Source organism: Apostichopus japonicus, chromosome 12 (genome assembly GCF_037975245.1).
Source record: "Apostichopus japonicus isolate 1M-3 chromosome 12, ASM3797524v1, whole genome shotgun sequence".
Taxonomy (NCBI): Eukaryota; Metazoa; Echinodermata; class Holothuroidea; order Aspidochirotida; family Stichopodidae; genus Apostichopus; species Apostichopus japonicus.
In genome coordinates this window covers 901,366-921,528 of record NC_092572.1, presented here as the reverse complement: position 1 = coordinate 921,528, position 20,163 = coordinate 901,366, and the positions used below count along the sequence as shown (strand labels likewise).

The following is a 20,163-nucleotide window of genomic DNA, read 5'->3' as shown; positions in this document are numbered from 1 at the left end:
TCCTCTACCCATCATATGTATATATATATAATTACTGATTTTTGCATATCATTTATTATATGTAAGTATATTAATTTACTATTAATCATGTTATAAAAAATAAATTAATGATGATGATGATGATGATGATGATGATGATGATGATGATGATGATGATGATGATGATGATGATGATGATGATGATGATGATGATGATGATGATGATGATGATGATGATGATGATGATGATGATGATGATGATGATGATGATGATGATGATGATGATGATGATGATGATGGTACAAATAAACTTGAACTTATTGTTTGGACTTAGACTTGGACTTCGGGCTGTCACTCTTTGAGTGTCAGGATGAACACTCGTTTAAGGAATGAAGGCAATCTTAAAAAAAAAATAGTTCCAACTACAGTAAAATATTCTGTTGTTTACAGCATTTTCTGAATGAAGCCAATTGTTTACTTTGGTTGCTACTGAAAGACATCCAGTAGATGCTTTGGAATAATTTCAGTGCCTGGACATTTCCAATAGAGACCTTGAAATGTTCCGTTGTTTACAGCAATGAATGAATGAAGTCAATTGTTCAAAATATGAACTATAAAACAAATTCTCTGTTTTTTTAGTTTAAATGTTTCACCCCTAGTTAGTTATTAAGAATGCTTTGTGTGTTCAATCGTATCTGATATCATTTTACTAGTTAATTAATGGTCAGGACAAACTCACCACTTGTTAACTCAATATGACTGTCAGAACGAGGCATACGATTTACATCTCGTTGGGACAGACATATGATCTCTGCAAACCCACCACACACTGACACTGTGTACTCGGGAGATATGTATGTGTCCCATGTACCACTAATATCCTGTGAAATGGGTTCTTTTGTTGTGAATTGGAGGCTGTTGATATTACTTATCTCCCATCGTAGTGATATTTGAGGACGGGATCCGCTCACTCTACATATAAGCTCACCAGTTCGGTTTACTCGTAGGCCGCAAGTTGAATGCATGATTACGATATGTTCTGCGTTTAAAACAGTCATATAGTTAATAAACCTCTGCCTAAATAATTTTTCTCTTGCTATACAATATAGATTCGTTGGTACACATATTAACTTTTGAAACCTCCTTTTACTAACATTTGTGCAAATTTATTAACATCATTGTTAAGCAATTAATAAATATCACCATGTTGTCTGGGCCTTAATTCCATAATATATGCAGCAACTCTAGGCTGTTTGGAGAACAGGACAAGCAACAGGCATACATTCAATTTAGATTTAGAAACAATGCAGAAGTATCTGTTGTTAGTTCACTTAACACAAAACCGTGATTTCAAATTGGAAGTCGATTACAGATAGCCGTAGAGGCATACTGATTTCACTTTCATATTATAATTCTGCATACAAAACTTATATTGTTTCTATTATTGTTACAATCAATCGTCACCTGGAAGATTGAACGATGATGATGATGACTGTAACGAGCCATCCATACGACAAAGGACAATGTTTTCGTCAGTGCAAGTTCTCTCTTTCCTTTTTATTACGCTTGTTCTTCTTGCGAAAGGTAATTATCATTATATGTATAAATTATTATATTTCAACACCGATATAAGAGCCATGTGTTTCCTTGTACAATTATTATATATTCTTATTTTTATGTTGCAGGAGAGAAGCGAGATGACCTTATTTGTAGCAGTAAGGACAGCTCTACAAATAGTACTTTTGTCGACTGTACATGTTTACGCCATTCTTCAAAATGTTTAATTTGCAAAGCGTCAAAAGAAGACACAGTTTCGTGGTACAATGACGGGGAAAACAAAATATTAGCTAAGGCTACGTTTGTGGTATCCACAAACGAGATGGTCAAGCTTAATAATTGTAGCTTGCTTAATCATTCTATGATGATTACTACGCCATGCAGTGAAGAAAACCAAGCGATGTACTCTTGTCGCCGTAAATATCTGATAGTTACGAAGTTCTTCTTGAAATTACAAGGTAAATTCCTCACTTTCGTTACATGCATTATTTAATAGGGAATACATGCATTTATTTCAACAAGGACTGCAAGGTTTTATTTGCTTTTTTTTGTATTTTCAAGTTTAACATTTTATAAACACAGTATAATGTACATTTGATTTCTTCTGTTTACATTTTAACAGTCACTCCAGTTGTCCTATTGAATGGAGGTAACGTGACAGGTGAAAACTCTTTAATGATCATGCCTAATAAGAATGAAACTATTCAATGCAAAGTTCTAGACGCAGTTTTACCCATTTCAATTACATGGTACGTTAACAACGGAACGAAGACGGAGGTATCTACTGAAACCTTTAATAACGGAACAGCCGCAATTTCATATTATACTGTGCACGATGCCAGCTCTAATTTCAAGTTACATTGTTCTGTGGAGGGTCCCTACATTTCCAAGCAAACAGCTTCCCTGTCGATATTGGTTGGAAGCAATCAACACGGTAAGTTTATTACTTCTTCCAATCATTAGGTCCCCATTTCGAGTCCCTCCAAGATTAATGTATGTCGTCCACTTACAGAGTTGTCGACAATTGACAATTCCTAACCATGGACGTTAAATATAAATCTAAGAGAATGACTTCGGTCAGCTTGCGGCTCTGATAAGCCAATGAGATTTCTTCGAGGGTTCCTGCTTGCAGAAGGATCCAAAATACATATATACAAACATACTTCTGTGAGTTACATCTTAGTTTCTGTCAGTTGAATTTGTCACCACGTTGGTAAATGAAAGATAAATTTGCTTAAAATACAAAATAGATTGTTATTTGCTAGTTAAACATGGATTCAACACATCAGGCGAAACTTGCAAATGACAAATATATCATTACCTTCAATTCGTAAAACCCAACATTTTCTGCCTTGGAGTAAAATAATCTTTCAAAGAAGCGGAAAATTACAACCCCAAAATTACAATCGAAATTTTTAATATTTCTTGTAAGGGCAGCAAAATTATCAGACGCACATATCGCGCACATTTTCTATATGCAAATGCAAATGCAACTTCTGTACCTGTATTGTTATATGTCTTTCGGCTCCGAGTATTAATGAACATTGTGAACAAAGACAAATGTGTAGTGACCAGGTTATACATTCCTAACAATCCGCCAGACAACCCTCATTTACATTATGAAAAGTAATCTTGCATTCCTATTGTTACTTTGAATTTGAGTTGGCGCTACTTTATAGTTTATAATTGTGTGGTGGTGTAGCCAGAAGATCTATTCATACATGGTTAGTTGAACAGAGTAAGCAGGAACCATGTTTCTCTGTATCATGTTAGTTAATATTCTTCTTCTTTTCATTCTAGTTACATGTCAAATACGGACATGTATTATTTATTGTGTTATAAGATGCTTTCCGTCCTCGTTCATTAGATAGCTAATGCAGGTCCCATCTAAACGATAGTCACAAGTTAGGGAACGATATTAACTTTACTTGTCTTTACCGTTCCAATGCATTAAACACGGCATTTTCCTGAACCGTTACTTCTATTACATACATAGTTCATATTGCGACCATACCATGCTAGTATAGCTTCTTTGCTCATATATAGTTATTTACAATTTATAAGCGATCTACTAGCTTCCCCCCGTTCCCTTCCTCGTATTCTTCTGAACGTCTTTTCAATACTAAAGTAATGAAACATAGACTATACATTTACATACATATCTTCCCAATGCCGTCTTGCCTAACACCAAACCTTCTTTCAAGATCATTGCTTTGCAATAAGTATCGACAATATATCTTGATCATATTAGCTCTATAACCCGAAAATAGCCTAGATTACAATGTCAGTAAAATGCATATGATAACTGGTGTTTCTAATTTTGTGTTTGCAACTATTGCAATTCTCTAAAAATATAAAAATCAATTTGATCCGATGTTAACATAACAAGAAAACAATACTATTAGTGAATTATTGGTGGTTGAATTCTGTGTTTTTTTTTACTGACAATTCACGGTTTCCGTTGGTAGATTATTGACCTGAATGCAGAATGTAGGCTACATATCAAACCTTTCAAGAATGTGAGTTAATTTACTCCTTATCTAAACCGAAAATAAAAGTAGTTTTTTTTTATGAGATCGATTCCTTGAATAATTGTATTTGTGTGTGTGTGCTATGTAATCCTTGAAATCCACAACGTATTCTTATATCCCAGTAGAGTTGTGCAGTTAGCTGTTTTGAAAATAAAGTGAAACTGCGCCATCCAAAAAGAGACAACACCTATGTAACGTTGTTCCTAACTACTAAATTGTGAACTAAAATCTATAAAAATGTTAGAGTATAACTTCTTTCCTAGTCTTCTAGCAAAACACAGATTCAAAGTTCTATTTCTTTACGCAGGTTCAGTTTTGATAAGATCCATGAACGCTGTTATGTTTACAGTTATGTTAATAGCTACTTAGATTACGTTGCCTCTGAAGCTAATGAAACTATATAGCGCCCCCCTTAACTAACATACGTATTATGAAAGGAAAAAGAAAGAAAACAGCACTAGTGTATTATAAGCTCAATCTGCAGAACAGAGGTTCGACCAGTTAGAGATTGTTACAACATTCCCTCTTCTAGCGAGGCATAGATGTATTTCAGCTGTTCAGGTCAATACAAGGTCAACCAGGGTACCGCGTGTAGTTTACGATCACTTAGACATTCTTGTGTCTTCTTTTCAAACTGAAATATTAAAATCTAAAATTGAATGCCGTTCCTGCAACTTCGTCAAATGAACTTTCATAGTGCTTTTAATTGGCGACAAATTCAAAGGTCACAATTTGGTTTAAAGCAAAGCTATTCCGAGACCAACGTTGTGTGGTGTTTGGCATAGTTTGCCAACTCCGACCTCTACGGTATGTGAACTTCGTCAGGTAGATCGACTAAGACGAATACAGCGACGGATTAATTCTTTGTAGTGATCGACATTGTGTGCTGTAATCGACATAACTAGTTTGATAACTTCGACACTAAATTTCGACATGGCGTACTTTGCTTCATTCGACACACACCGAAGAACATACCTACATGTCGAATATTAACATAAATGTAACATGTGCTTCTTGTCTACTGTGCTGGTCTATCATACACCAAACTGTTGATTAAAAATTTAAATAGTTTTTTTTTCAAATCCATATTGATTCTTCTTTAGTACAGGAATAATATAAATAGACAAAATAGGACAATGTAGAGATAATTCGACATCCCGTTATTGTGATTATTCGTCAACCCAAATATAGAATTTATGTAAATATAACGAACATTAAATGTATATCTTATGCAATAATAATAATGTGTTTACCTCCTGCTCTTGAATAAATATCACGTAACGTCTGCCTTTCTTGTAGTGCCAATAGGGATGTATATATATATATATATATATATATATATATATATATATATATATATATATATATATATATATATATATATATATATATATATATATCTAAGAGACTGACTTCGGTCAGCTTGTGGCTTTAATAAGCCAATGATGGCTTCTTCGCGAGTGCTTGCTTGCAGAGGATCTAAATACATAACAGAAAAGGAGTAAGATTTTACTTCAGCTTAAAATGACCGAATTACTATTCTTTAGAGATAATGTCGATGTATTCGACACAGCCGATGAAGGTTAATTCGACACATGTTTACGTGTTATAGTCCCTTCTTTTGACATGCATAACACATGTAGTAATATTTAAAGAAATTAATGGCAATATGACCCTCCATCTGAGGGACGGGAGGCGGTAGTGATAGTTAATCAAACTAGTGAACAAGTTGTTACCACAGACCCATAGGTGTGGGAGTTCCATTTTGTTTCAGCTCGTTTATACAAAAGTCCATTTTTACGCAGGTAGTAGCTAGTTGACGTTCGTACATCATATGATAACATAGTCTGAACAATTCAGGTTTTAAGTAAAGAAGCTTACGTATGTTAATGGGTAACATTTACATGTAAATCAACAAGTCATCACCACGTTCATATTATGTTGTCATGGACGGAAGTCTGATTCCTCGCACCTCAAAGACGAACACTCTCTTTGCTTGTTTCTTACAGCAACTGTACAAACAATAGGAGAAAGCGCTTTAGAAAACATTTGGGTGATTGTGGCTGGTGTTGTCGGGTCCATTTCCAGTTGCCTGTTAGTTTGTGCTTGTTTCACAGTCAGGAAAGTTAGATGTAGGTATACGCATTGTACAAACAGTTGAACTTTCAATATTATTGAAACTATGAAAATAGTTTAAAGCTTTAAAGGTTCTTTATTTGAAAAAACAAGTCAGGTTTTTATTAGTTTACCAAATTTAAAGATAATTGAAAAATGTTAACAAACATAATCCCGAAGTGATCATAGAAAGACAGTTTGGATAACATTGGTACATTTGTTTCTTTTCATTGGTACCTTCTATAAATAACGAGCACAGTGTAGTAAAATGCAAGTTCTTGCAATAACATGAGGCAGAACGAAAGTGTTACCATTTCACAGTCCTATGATTATAAATATCATATAGTAAGTTTGTTCAATGACCTCGACAATTTACGATTCTGACATTGGATTTATATATTATTTCATACATTAGATAAAGAAGGCGAATGACTTGGTGGGGGGGGGGGGGGTTAGGCGATGTAGATGGTGCTGTTAAATCATTGTATATTACGCTTGGAGTAAATTGCTGCAATGTGCAAAAGAATCAGCCAAGGAAACATCATTGTAGACCAGATTGGTTTTCTACTTTAGGTAACGAACATTTTGAGGGGAATTATCATTTGAGATTTGGACATCGTGTTGTTACCTTTTCGAGCTTCTCTGTAATCGATGGTCACTTTAGAATGTTTAAAAATATGATGTATTCTTTCTTTCTTCGCTTACAGTGTCAAGAAACCGACGAGGGTGAGTCTTGAGAATAGCATATTTTACTGATTGTTACATGTGAACAGCTCCACTCACACCAACCCTCTCCCACATCCCCATCTTTCCTGAACCCAGTCCCTACATTATTTACTAAAATTATGGTTATCGAATATCTTCACCGTATATAAGACAGCCAATAGAGTTGTTTACATTGATGATACCAAATGTGAATTTTTACTGTTTCCTTCAATTTTGTTTCCTTTTGGTTTAGAAACCAGAGTAGCAGCTCAAGTCATCCAATGAAAGTACTTGCTAAAGGACCCTTAGATATCAATCAATCAAGTAAGGGATATTTTGATTTCAAATCATAATTTAAATAAGAGTGATCACATAATACGGTACCCTTTATAGGATTCATGCTGAATAATATCATAATGCTATGAACTGGTATCTTACGATAATGCTTAATACATTTTAATGTATGACACATTAATAAGACACATTAATTAGGCACAATCATAAGACACATTAATAAGACACGTTAATAAGACACAATACTAACATTAGCGTTACAGTAATCTTTTTTTTTACTAAAATCAATGTTGAATTCTACAAAAAAACTTTCTGTATTTCATTGGTATTATTTCATGTTGCTGTATTACATTCACATGCAGAACTTTATATTCACTATATTCAAACATTAAAACAAGATATGTTTTCTAAATATTGTATTTTATGGAGGTTACATACCTGTTGCTTCGAAATGTTATACATCAATATTTTTTACCTTGCAATACTTGAACCAAACCAAAAACAATTATAGAAAAATGAATTTACCAAAATATTTACTTCATTTACAGTCAATCAAAAAGGAGTAAGGTGAGTTTTAATTATCAATTTACTCTATCTTTGGAATCAAGTGTATATTTAAATGCAAAAGTTATATTGTTTTCGAAACTAGCAGGTAACGCTTCTTATAAGTAATAACAAGGTGTATAATGCTGCTAATACTCTCTTGGTATGCATTATCATGGAATGTCTGAGTTCTTCCGTCGTTTATTTCTGTAGAAGGAAAGAATTACCAGAGATACCTGTTGACGAGGACAACTCGCAGAACTCGCACCATTCTGAAGGAAGTGAACCTAGTAAGTTTACTCAACATAAATCGAATTTTAAAGACATGAATCAATTGAAGGCCTAAACGAAACTACAACATTACAATAAGAAAATGAAGTTCAAATTATTTATATACTCACAAATTACGTTTTATAGGTTATTTTAATTCATACATGTCCTCTCAAAGAGAATCAATAGCCATAAACATATTATATAGCTACCTTTGTTAAATCTGACTTACAACACACACCTTTGGTCTAAATTACTATAGGTAACGGTCTGTATTCGCGATGTTTATTTCCTTTACGAGTCTTAATTCCTTGGCAGATTACTATTCTACAGCAGATGCGATTGCAGGAAAAGATCCCCGGATGTTGAGTGAGAAAGATATTTCCATCATCATAAATATCAAAATGGGAAAAATCTACAAAAGATGGATGGGATCTGTCAATCTTGCTGAGGAAACCAATAAGTGTGTTGTAGTAACAACACTAACAGGTTGGTGATAACAAATATCTTTAATTCAAGGATGATGTTAGCGTCATAGTCATATATTGATGTAGTTAATTAAAACTTACAGGTGTCTTCATCGCTTTGTTCTATTCGACAATTCGGTGGCTTGAATGGTAATTCCTCTTATATTTGTTATCAATTAAATATTAAACTTATATTAAGTGACCTTGTGCAATATTTTGATTAATAAATGTTAACACGCTTTTATTTGTAACTGAGCTTTTTCTGTAATTTTTTTTCAGAAAAGCTCATTAGAAAGAAAGAAATTCATTGGGAGGCTTACATCAGAAAATGTCTCGAATTACCAGCATCGAACCATCTAGCAAAGATCGAGGCTATATCTATCCAAAGCAGTGAGTTGTTATTGTCCTTTTACATGTTTAAAGAACGTACTAATAGGAAAAGATGGAACGTGCATCTAATCGTTTGCATTAAAAGTACCAAGTTTATTAAGATAAAGTTCTCATGGACCAACTATAGTCGACAAGATAGTCTGATCAAGTCAAGAATCATTATATATTGTCCGAACATGACTAAATCAGGGATTACATTAACAGAGATAATAATTCGAATTGACCATTAAGCTAGCCAGTTTTCATTGCGATTAGAATCATATTATATGAAATTTCAATATTGATGGAGATTTATCTGTTGAAATAAAACTTTGATTTCTTCTATTGTTAGGTAAACTGTTTCTTATTAGTGAGCATCTCAATTGTGAAAATCTGCATAGCGTCTTGTCACGTGATACTAAAAATAAAGGAGACTACTACTGTTGTAGCTCGTTGTCAGTTCCTGACGTCATCAAACACGTAGCTGGAGTTTTGGAAGGAATGGACATCCTTAAGACATTTGGGGTAAGAAATGTAAACTTGCCTAAGTTATCAGCCAAATACTGTTCTTTATTTAGTCCTATATCATCAGATCAACCTCATCACTGTTGGTTGTAAAATTGCTATTCGTATCTAACATTTCTTCAAACAAACAAGTTTTCAGTCAAACACAAAGGTATAAGTGAGAAATTTGTGTCTCTTAATTATGTAATAACTGCTTAACTTATTGGTTTTCATATTCTGTCAGTTCCTTCACCCTGGCTTAACAACTAAAAAGGTTTTACTAACCAAGGAAGGGCAGGTCAAATTATTTGACTTCTGTCTGGCCGGCGATGCACCAAAAATAGCTGGTCTTAAGAAAGCACAGGTAAATAACTCATTTATTAATCGACCTTGTTATGACTTTGTTCTACGTCTGTTTAATAATTATAGTTATTTATTTATTTAATTACTTGTACTGTCTTCATAATCAAAAAAAGTTTTTCTTTTTTTAAAGGATAATGGAGTCTAAGATGTAAACCTTTATTTAGATGAAGCAAAAAAAAAAAAAAAAGAGAAAAAAAGGAACAGTACTCCAGCTGAATCGCTTGTTCTCTTTGAGTTTTGGTATAATTTTGTGGAATTTATTACCCAAGTACATTATTGTTATTATTGTTTTAATAGAAAGCTCTTTAAATTTCAATATCATACATGTAACGCTCTAAATTGTTTTTTTCACAAATGCAATGAAATATTCTCCGCTATCCTGGACACTGCTTACTCTTGATCACAACCTCTCTATATGGAATGACATCCCATAGCACAATCGAATAACTTTCCAATATAACTTATCATCATTTCGATTTAAGAAATCAAAAAACAGTTGTGAGTGTATTGAAGTGTACAATTGTAAATTAGTATAACCAGAATAAATATAAATATATTAACAAAATAAATTAATTGTGTTTGTTATAAATTACTACTTCGTTTTCAGATTCCTACGATAACTTTGAACCAATTTCCACCTGAAATGTTACTGTTGAATCAGTATACAGAATCCAGTGACGTGTGGTCTACAGCAGTAGTAATATGGGAGATTATGGCAGCTGGTAAAGAAATTTAATAATAACGAAATAATTGTAGCAAAAAATATAGAGTCCGATAACAAAATACGTTGCTTAGTAAAATAGAAAAGTACATCAATTACACAACATTTTATTAGTAAATTGAATTTGATTGACAACATTTATTTCTACTAATATACATATACATCAAAGATTACTCAAGTTTTTTTAATTTTAATTAATACTAATTAACGTCAATAATTACACTAATTTTTAGGAAAAAAACATGTAAATATTCTTTATGAAAATCAACTTATAATAGTAATCTATTTAGACACCTAGATATATTGTACATAACATGCCATTGATTGCAATCCAGTACCAAATTGTAAAATCACAAAATACTGCTCTTAGCTGTATTTAAGGTTAGTTAACTAGAAGAAGAGACATGAGCACTATTTCAGACTTTTGTTGTCTGAAATTAATTACAGCATCTTTAACAATTGGTAGTATTATGTATAAATAAAGTGAGTGCAAGAAGGGAATAGGTGAGTTTGATAACATTCATGACAGACACCCAGCTGTACAACTGCGTTGAAAGACATGTCTGGTGTTACCTCAATACACAAGTTGGCTATATCATATATATACTAGTTTCAATGTTTCTACACTCGCACATCTCATAGGAAACTCACCATTTCCTGTGGACAAAGAAGTTAGCTTTGACGAAGAAGCGGTCACACCATCAGTACCCTGGCCGGAGAAGTACTTGCAGATAAAGTAAGAAGTCAATCCCTAAATTACCCTTTCGTTATATAAGTGCCCGAGTGAACACATTGCCTACTAGTTTAAGCCGGTTTTGTAATCAGTTCTGTATTTTTCTATTTGAAAAATAATATTTAACAATTATTGTAGGTTGTACAACCCTCGAACAGTGTATGCGAGTTTTGAAGTTGGATTTAAAATGTTAATATAATAGAGTTATTGTGGACTACTTATTTATACTTAAGTTTACATAGGTTACTATGAATGGACATTTTAGTATCTGAAGGAGTGCTGACTTGTTTGTTTCAAGGTACTTTCATCCAAGTGAGTGCTACCATTGTCACTTTACTTTAGCTATGTAATTCTCATTGATATGTAAAACGTCGAAAGTGTCCTTTATGTAACCAAGTAATAACTTCACAATTTCTATTGGGAAATCTTACAAGAAAAAATGATTATGAAAGTAAAACTTACTAAATGTGTCTGTTAGTATAACACTTCTTGTTTCATTTTTAAAATTAAACATATACAATAATACACTACATCTGCTGATTCACTATTTGAATTGATTTCTTAATCATTTGCAGAGATAAAATCTTGTTCCATTGCTGGAACCATAACTGTTCTCTTCGACCTTCCATTCATCATTTGAGGGGAACATTCGTAGCAGTAAGTAATTTAATACTCATTTTAGAACAGTTATCAGTCACCATTACGTATCCGAATGTGGTATAATTAGCATTGTTACACATGCACAATGAAGGAAAAATCTCTCCTAGATTGTATCAGAGACTTGAGAGTAGATTAAGAGTTTTACCAAGCTGTTGGTAGTTTAAACAGTAGTTCATGAACTCTATCCTAATCCTGCTTCATTCAGCATTCTTTACTGGCATCATGTTAGTCATCCCCGCTGTCAAATTGAAATCCAAGGGTAGGGAATGAAGTCGAGAATGGAATATTAAGTGAGGTTTAGTTTATATGGTGTTGATAGCAACCGAGCTAAAGCATTCTGATAACTAACGCAATATGGAAACGTGTAATATAATTCATAAAATTTTATGATTTTACAGAGAAAACTGCCACAAATTTACTGAAGTAAACGGCTTTTTATTCACAATAACGTTCTTATGTCGAGCACCATGATGTACTATGTCACGTACAAAAAGTGATGTAACTGAATATGTAGCTTTACGTTAAAAAGTGTATATAAATAACCGATAATGGTAGTTGTAATTGTACAGCAGTAGCATGTTACCAGCTTGACGTTACGCAGTGTCATAATAATAATCTTTAATGGATAGTTGTGATTATATAGCAGTGTCATATTATCAGCTTAACGTTAGGCAGTGTGTGTAATAATAGTTTATAATCGATAGAGGATCGTTGTAATTATACAGCTGTCTCGTATAACCAGCTTAAAGAGATTCACAGAAATGTTCATATCTAACTTATTTACAACTTCTCATATATAATTTCTCTATATTTGATTGTACCTTTTATGTAAAGAAAGTCTGTAAGGTCAGTTCAGGCAACGTTGCATATTGTATTTAGCATTTATATTGTGAAAGTATCTTGCAAAAGTCCCTGCATTATCCCTTAACAGATATTTGAGAAATTAATCGCGGACAGTTCTTACGAGATACCGATACCTACGACGTATTTACCTATGAGAGCCCCTGATACCGCTCAACCTACCTATGCAGAACAAATTTACCATGCTGGAGTGTGAACTGGGTGTGACTAGGTTCTCGTGCTGGTGATTGGTAATTGCTACGAAACCTCAAGAATCCCTGAAGCTACAGGAGCTACCTACACATATATCATATTATAGAGTATAACAGTGTGTCACATATATTCTTATCGTCAGTCATTATTGACCAGTACTTCCGTGAGATCTCATGATACTACAACAGGGTTTACATCCGCATTTAAATATTCATCATGCACGATAGTAGACCCGGGTTCTCATTGGTATCAATTGGCTTACTTTCTGTGATTTATTATTATTATGCTGTACATGTTTAGCATAACTTTTAAACACTTTGTAAAAACAACAAATGCAACTTTGATCTTTCATGGGCTGTTTCAACATATCATTGGACCTCACCAATGACATGCCATTTCTAGTTAACCGTTCTTCACCTAATCACTTCTCGCATATTTTGATACTACTATGTTTCGTAATAAGGTTATCAACGCATTGGAATGTTTCCCTTTTTAGAAGTCAACTTGTTGTTCTCTGTGGTTACAATAAGTATGTTTGATGTGATCGTCTGTATTCTGTAATGTTTGTATTGACGTCTTGACAAGGCTAGTAGACATAAAATTCAAATACTCTTTTTTCATTCTCTTGAAATTAACAACATCAAAAGTTTATGATATATTCCATAAATATAGATAACATTGACAGAGTCAGTCAGTTGAAAGCTATAGAACGTAACAAATCTACTGTGGTTAACGTTTCACTAATTTCCTCAACATATAGGTTACACATTTACTCATAAGTTTCTTATTCGATAATTTTATCTTCATATTTTCTTTCTAAAGCTAGTGTAGTAAATGTATCCATTCGATAGATGCCGAAAAGTCAGACTCAGTCTGTAATTATAGTAAACAGTAACATACTTGTATGTTATACATTTCTCTACGCTCTCTGCCTTGTACATTGCATATCGTTTTGGTGGCTACCGTAATTTTCCCTGATTTTCTGGTAACAAGATCACAATTTCTCTTCCATTCATCAAGCTTAGATCACATTCAAAGATAAAGTAAAATTTAATGATGAGTTCACAAATACTTTCTCTGTGCGTCTTTCTAGTAGTTCATTGTTCAATTTTGTTTAAAATGAATATATTTACAACACCATCGTATAATTCAAATATTGACCTACTAGTTAATTCAGGTAACGATACAATTACGTAATTGGATTCCTTTTTATCTTTTCTTATGTTGTTCTTTATTTTCTTGGACCTATAATCTCAACCAGGACCAGACCGATGTATCCCCTGAGCCCTCTCGGCAGACATGACAACAGGGAAAGACTGACAGTGATATAGGCCACACTGAAACAAACAGTCATTGGGCCCTATTTTTCTAGACTCTTGGGAACTGCCCGATTGCCCGATTATTCAGTATGCCCCTTTATGAAAATCAGAACACGAATAACATATGAGTATCATTGCTGTACTATAGGCTCACGATCTTTAAATAAATGAATTTGCCTTACATTATGTACTAAGTAACTTTATGGATTAAACAATAGTTCATATTTAGTTTATACTTTAATTATTTTTCAGTATTAAGTTTGTGTAGTTTTTCATATTCTTTTTTCCCTTTTGGAAGAGTTTTCCTCCTAAATGCCTACAAAGGCTAAATGGACTGACACACACTAGTAGTATACCACTTAGTACACATATGATGTATTCTACAAGGAAATAGCTCACCGTTAGGTTTACATAGCGCACGTCGTTATTGAATATATAACAAGGTTGAAAGGAAAAGTGAAAGATATGAACCACTTAACGACAAATTGTTAACAACCGAACAGAAATCACGTGATCCTAATATTTGTCATTTGTTATTACTTAACGTTGTTGTAATTTCGGTCGTATATAGAAACGAGTTTGTTTCCATTCATAGCTGTTATAACATACAATGAAAGATTAAACACATAACAAAGATCCCTGTCTCACTTTGCTCATCTCATCGTATCTCAAAGCATCCCACCCCTTCCTACACCTCTATATCTCTATTAAAATATCTGTCTTGCTCTTTGAGAATATCGTGATTCGTCAAACTGTTGAGACCAGTCCCCTGTAAACACACCAACGTAACCAGGCACATAAAGCAAGGTAGTCAAAACTGGTCGTAGGTAATGACGCATTCAATTTAGACATCCTAATATCTACCAAGCATGAATTCAAGTAGGACTGCTACAGGACTGGACATAATATTGTCTTTATGACATTGTTGTTAAAGTTTTTGGTAGTTGTTGGTTGCGTAACCATCACGGCTAAAAGGCGAGGCTTGTCCGTCTGGAAAGATAACTGCATAACAAATAATATGTTAAGATCATTACCAATATGGTCATGTTTGATATTAAGAATTCATTCTTCTTAGCAAAGAGAATTTATAAATGATAAATATGACCCTAATGAAAAGTAGTTTTTCCCTAGTTAAATGTTTTCTACCCATCTCCCTCATTTATTTAGTTTTTAGAGTTATCACAATGCGTTGTCAATACGAATAATATTTACCTGCTTAACTTATTACATCCTTTAATTGATTCCTTTATCCATTAAATGCATCCGGTTCTTCCGCCTCTCCCTGCCTCTCACGCATGAACATGTCATTCAGGAGTCTAGTCATCTCAGAATTTAACCAAATTTCAACGAAACACGAATAAAAAGAAACTACAAACAAAGTTGTCAAACTATTAGTATAGAAACAAAAAATGAAAGCATTCTGCGTAACATAAAATTGACAATACAGAACTTTCCACAGAGGAGATAGTCCAACTGAAAAGAATATTAAATATTCAAATTGCAAAGAAGCAAAAACCTGCAAGAGAGTTGACTAAAGAAAACTGCTAATGTTAGAACAAACAGTACTTGGATATTATTGCCTTAATATAAAACTGAAATGAGATATTTTTGAACAACTCTTAACAAAAGCTACACCCTCTTTTACAGCATGAGCGTTTAGTATAGTTTGACGCAATGATACTACTGTGCTTAGTCAACGATTCCGATTTGATATCCAAAAATTAATCACCCATTAATTATTAACGTATTCATCTGTGTAGGATTGTGTTACCTTAAATATAAATATACAATTTGAAACAAATATTTGTTGATAAAGAGAAAATTTCAGATAATCCGTTCAACATGTCGAATATTGTATTGGATCGATTATCACCCACAACACCCTGCTGAATACTTACACATGTGTGTTAATTACCCTATAGCTTAGTGTAACGTTAATGTTAACACCAAAACAGAATGAAAATGGAGGGCGCAAGTCCATTAAAATAGTCGACTGAGAATTAAAAGCATTTTATTTTCTCTGTGCAAGGATGATCAGACAGCCTGCTAAATACTAACATCGTGTGACTTAATTATAATATGCTTCGTGTAACATTAACGGTGACTCCAACCAGGACAACAATAGAGGAAGCAACTCCATTGCAAGAGTCAATTGACAATTAAGAACACGTTCCTCTTGCGTTCTTTATGCTATGTACCATCAACCACTGTACACTTACAATTGCACCAAAAGAGTAAACCACATATATTTTTATGTTATGTATACTGCATAACATTAAAAAATAATTAATCGCTATTCACGGTAATATTAGTTACTGACGTCAAACAACGTGAGAGTGCATAAATAAGAGACTGCCCACGTTTATGTCCTTTCTCTAACAATTTTTTAAACTACAAATACGAATATTTTACTCGCCCCCCCCCAGCTAATAATCTCCAATCGCTATGTTTTGGGTGCCTTAAATTACAATGAAATTGATTGTGAATCATACGCTTTGGCGAACGTTTCTATTTGATGGAAAAACATAACTTGCAGAGGAAACTTTGAACTTCCCTGTGCTATACATAGCACATCCCCACCAAATTAATCCCATAGCTAATTTGAGCTGTTTTGAAAGTTCCAATAAATTATAGCAGTTAAGGAACAGCAATACTGCTATGCAATGAATTATCAATTTGACAGCTTAATGAAAAATGACGTTGGCTTCTTATTCCACGACTTTTGTTAATGCTACTTATTGTTTGTCTCTTTTTTTGTACTCAGTCTTATAACTCTACCTAAGCATGTTACCAAAAAAAGGTCAAGTTTGAAAAAGTAAACTTATGCCAAATGATGTAAGTCATTTTCATTCTCTTAATCGCGCTGTTTCCCTTTGTTTTCCAACTCGTCAAGAGCTCAATGTTTGCCATCAATAAGGTGACGCTGTTACGCTTTATATAATGCCTGCTCTTCGTGACTGTTTGTATTGTACTTAATAAAAACAGGAACCAGGATTATGGAAGAAAACGAAAAGCGGTAGCATTGTAAATTATCTGGTCATAACCGTATATTTACATATACTTGTTAAGAAAAGTCACCAGGTAAGAACCTGGGCACGTAAAACAAAACAACCGATCGACTGATCCGCTTTCAACCTCAGTCCTTTTCGGCGAGACTTTGAATGTGTAATCATTGTCAGTGTGTATCACAATTCCCCTCGAAAGTGGAACATAATACTAAATACGATCTTAGCCAAAAGGCCGAGTTTTTTTTACATATACGGTTTTAATGAGATCAGAATAAGTTCAGCTTCTGTATCTGTACTCTTATCTGTCCTTCGGCTCCGGTTATAAATGGTAGTGGCAATTGTGAACAAAGACTAATTTGTAGTGACCAGGGTTTATATTATGTTGTTTGTGAACATTTCACAGAGGGAGCTACTTGACTGTCTGCGCGCTGTTATTTTTTTTAAATAACACGATAAGAAATCACATGCAGATATGAAAACTGAAGTCCACCACTCTGTCTCTTCTGCGTTAACATATAATCTACAGTTGATTATACGATAAATTGTCACAATGTTTACGACATATTTTTAACTTAAACCACATTTGGTACAGTACGCAACTTGAGGTTATATATGAGGTTAACCTCTGAAATAACTGAAATACATTTTAATAGCACAGCTCAGATCACAGTAGCATTGTACAATGATCTCTGCTTGAAATTGTGTTCGTTTGAGAAATATAAGGTCGAGGACGAGCAATGTATGAAAATGCTCATTTCATAGTTTAACTTGGTATCTTATATCGTACTTGAGTTCATAATATGTTAAGAGACAACAAGTAGTTTGCAAATGCATAACACACTTTCGATAGCGTGACGTAGCCTGATTTAGCGTTTTGATAGTGTCGCGAGAAAATGTGTCCATATCGCAATCGTGGAATCTAAAACTGAACAGAAGTGTTAGAACTGTAGCCATTGTAATATTATGGAGACACTGTCAAACATATAACTTCTAAATCTCATCAATAAATATTGATAATGTTAAACTCGATGCTTATCCCATGTAAACATTTCTGATAGTACTGCTAGCATTGACTAAACTGTTTGGAAAGATTTGTACATATTGTAGTACGTAGTGATGTCACTGTAACTAATATAAATTAGACAGGAAAGGCAATTACTGAAGGGTTACTATGGGCATACTAGCGATCCATCTGACTAAAGGAATAACTTCAGCTTCTTGTCGCTTTTGGAGTTCCCTTCTAAGCATGACTACTCGCTAACATTCGGTATGAGTAGATGGACGAAAGAGGATATATCAGGTATGCCCTCAAAAATTATCATGTCGCGATGGTACTGTTGAAAATCAGATAGACAGAATTGTAAATGTATACTTTTCTTCTAAATAGTGTTAACGTTATCGAAACGTTATCTAACTATGAATATTGGTCTCTCAAACAACCATAAGGTTGTAAATTCTAAACTTTAATTACCACGTTGCCCCTTGTGTATACCATATATGGAATTAAAAGGCAATGTAATTAACACCCTAAGGTTGATATTAACAAAGCTTGCAATGTTATTTGTTATGAAATATCATTACAATATAGTTCTTATACTTGACTAGCCAAGCATCTTTACATATGGTTAACACAAATATGAAACACCGTCCTCTATAAAAATTGAAAGAGTCGGATTAAATCGTTTATCAAATGCTCATAAATAAAAATTTACTCGGTAAAGCAAAAACAGACAATTATCATGACATGTTAGTTGTCTAAAGCGAGGTTAAGTAAATATTTGCTAAAATAACATTTAAAAATTTAAATTTATTATTGTTTTAGCATAACAGATCTGATCAATCTCTTCACATTGTTACGCGGCCGTTCTCATACTTAACGTGGAGAACAGATTTCGTGACATAAAAAGGAGAACATAAGGATGAAAGTAAGTTTAGAGCATTTAATAAGCTATTTACATGGTAGAACAAAGAATAAATATGAACGTAATAAATAACTACAGTTTCGTAATTCATTTAACGTCTTTCTGGACCTAGGAGAGCCGAGGGAGAGTTGCTGACTTTCGCCGGATTGGAGTTACATTAGTGCGGCTAGTCGGACAGTTTCCAGGTTTGCTATAGAAGGGTTGAAGTAGTTCGGCTGGATGTAGAGACAGTTCAGGTAGAGCGACGAGAATCCACTAGAGAAGGTAGTATGTTGGAGTTCCGACAATGGAGAAGTATGGAGTTAAATATATACTGCGTTTAATACGGGCACAGTAATTAAAACCACGGAACCATTAGAGATGTGGAGCATTGTATGCAACCTCTTAACGGAACGAACGGAGAAAATGGAGAAGGCGCTCAATGGGGAGTCTGCGGCTTTTATACCCGGAGTGTAAAGGAATGTTCTAGTAGGGTATGAATACTCACGAAGTCTGCAGAAACAATTTGTTGGCGAGTTCCAGTTATGTAGAACGCGTGAGCGCATCTGGGATCGTATAACAATTGGAAGACTCGGAGAAATGATAGCATATGTTACGTAATAGGGCAGATGAATAGGTTGGTTACATAACAACATACTTACAGAAGGTAGAGAAGAACGTCACATTGTGTTTATGATACTTGCAGTCTACCTGTTTAACCGTGATCTCCTCGTTTTTGTCCATAGAGTTAACTATTGTTTTTTAACTTCTGGGTCTTGTACTTCATAAAAGCAATCTATATAATCATCCCACATATCCTTCTTCTTTAGTGTCAAAAAACTTTCATTTTGAAATGTGTTTTGTCTACGTCACTATTAATGCCGCAAATGTACCTTAATGCATCTTTAAAGTCTTTATTTTGAAGATTATTTTTGATATAATGTTTTATAAATTTCTTGTCGTTGACTGCATGTAGAAAACGATGTCCTAAAAAATATTCTCTCAGATCTGGATAACGAAGACTAACACAAGAGCTCTTTGAGCTGGAAGCATCCTTCGATGAATACTCGT

The 20,163-nt window shown here is 33.8% G+C and overlaps 1 protein-coding gene across 1 annotated transcript; it reads left to right on the top strand.

The window, feature by feature from the left end:
* Nucleotides 1-1,412: 1,412 nt before the first annotated feature.
* On the top strand, nt 1,413-14,024 carry LOC139977521 (uncharacterized). The gene is made up of 16 exons (XM_071986876.1): nt 1,413-1,563; nt 1,665-1,994; nt 2,159-2,470; nt 6,077-6,199; nt 6,890-6,908; nt 7,141-7,211; nt 7,730-7,748; nt 7,938-8,014; nt 8,313-8,483; nt 8,741-8,851; nt 9,183-9,355; nt 9,579-9,698; nt 10,305-10,419; nt 11,061-11,154; nt 11,727-11,808; nt 12,743-14,024. Exons 1-16 carry the CDS (start codon nt 1,503-1,505, stop codon nt 12,866-12,868), a joined length of 2,004 nt encoding a protein of 667 aa, XP_071842977.1. The 5' UTR covers nt 1,413-1,502; the 3' UTR covers nt 12,869-14,024.
* Nucleotides 14,025-20,163: the final 6,139 nt, after the last annotated feature.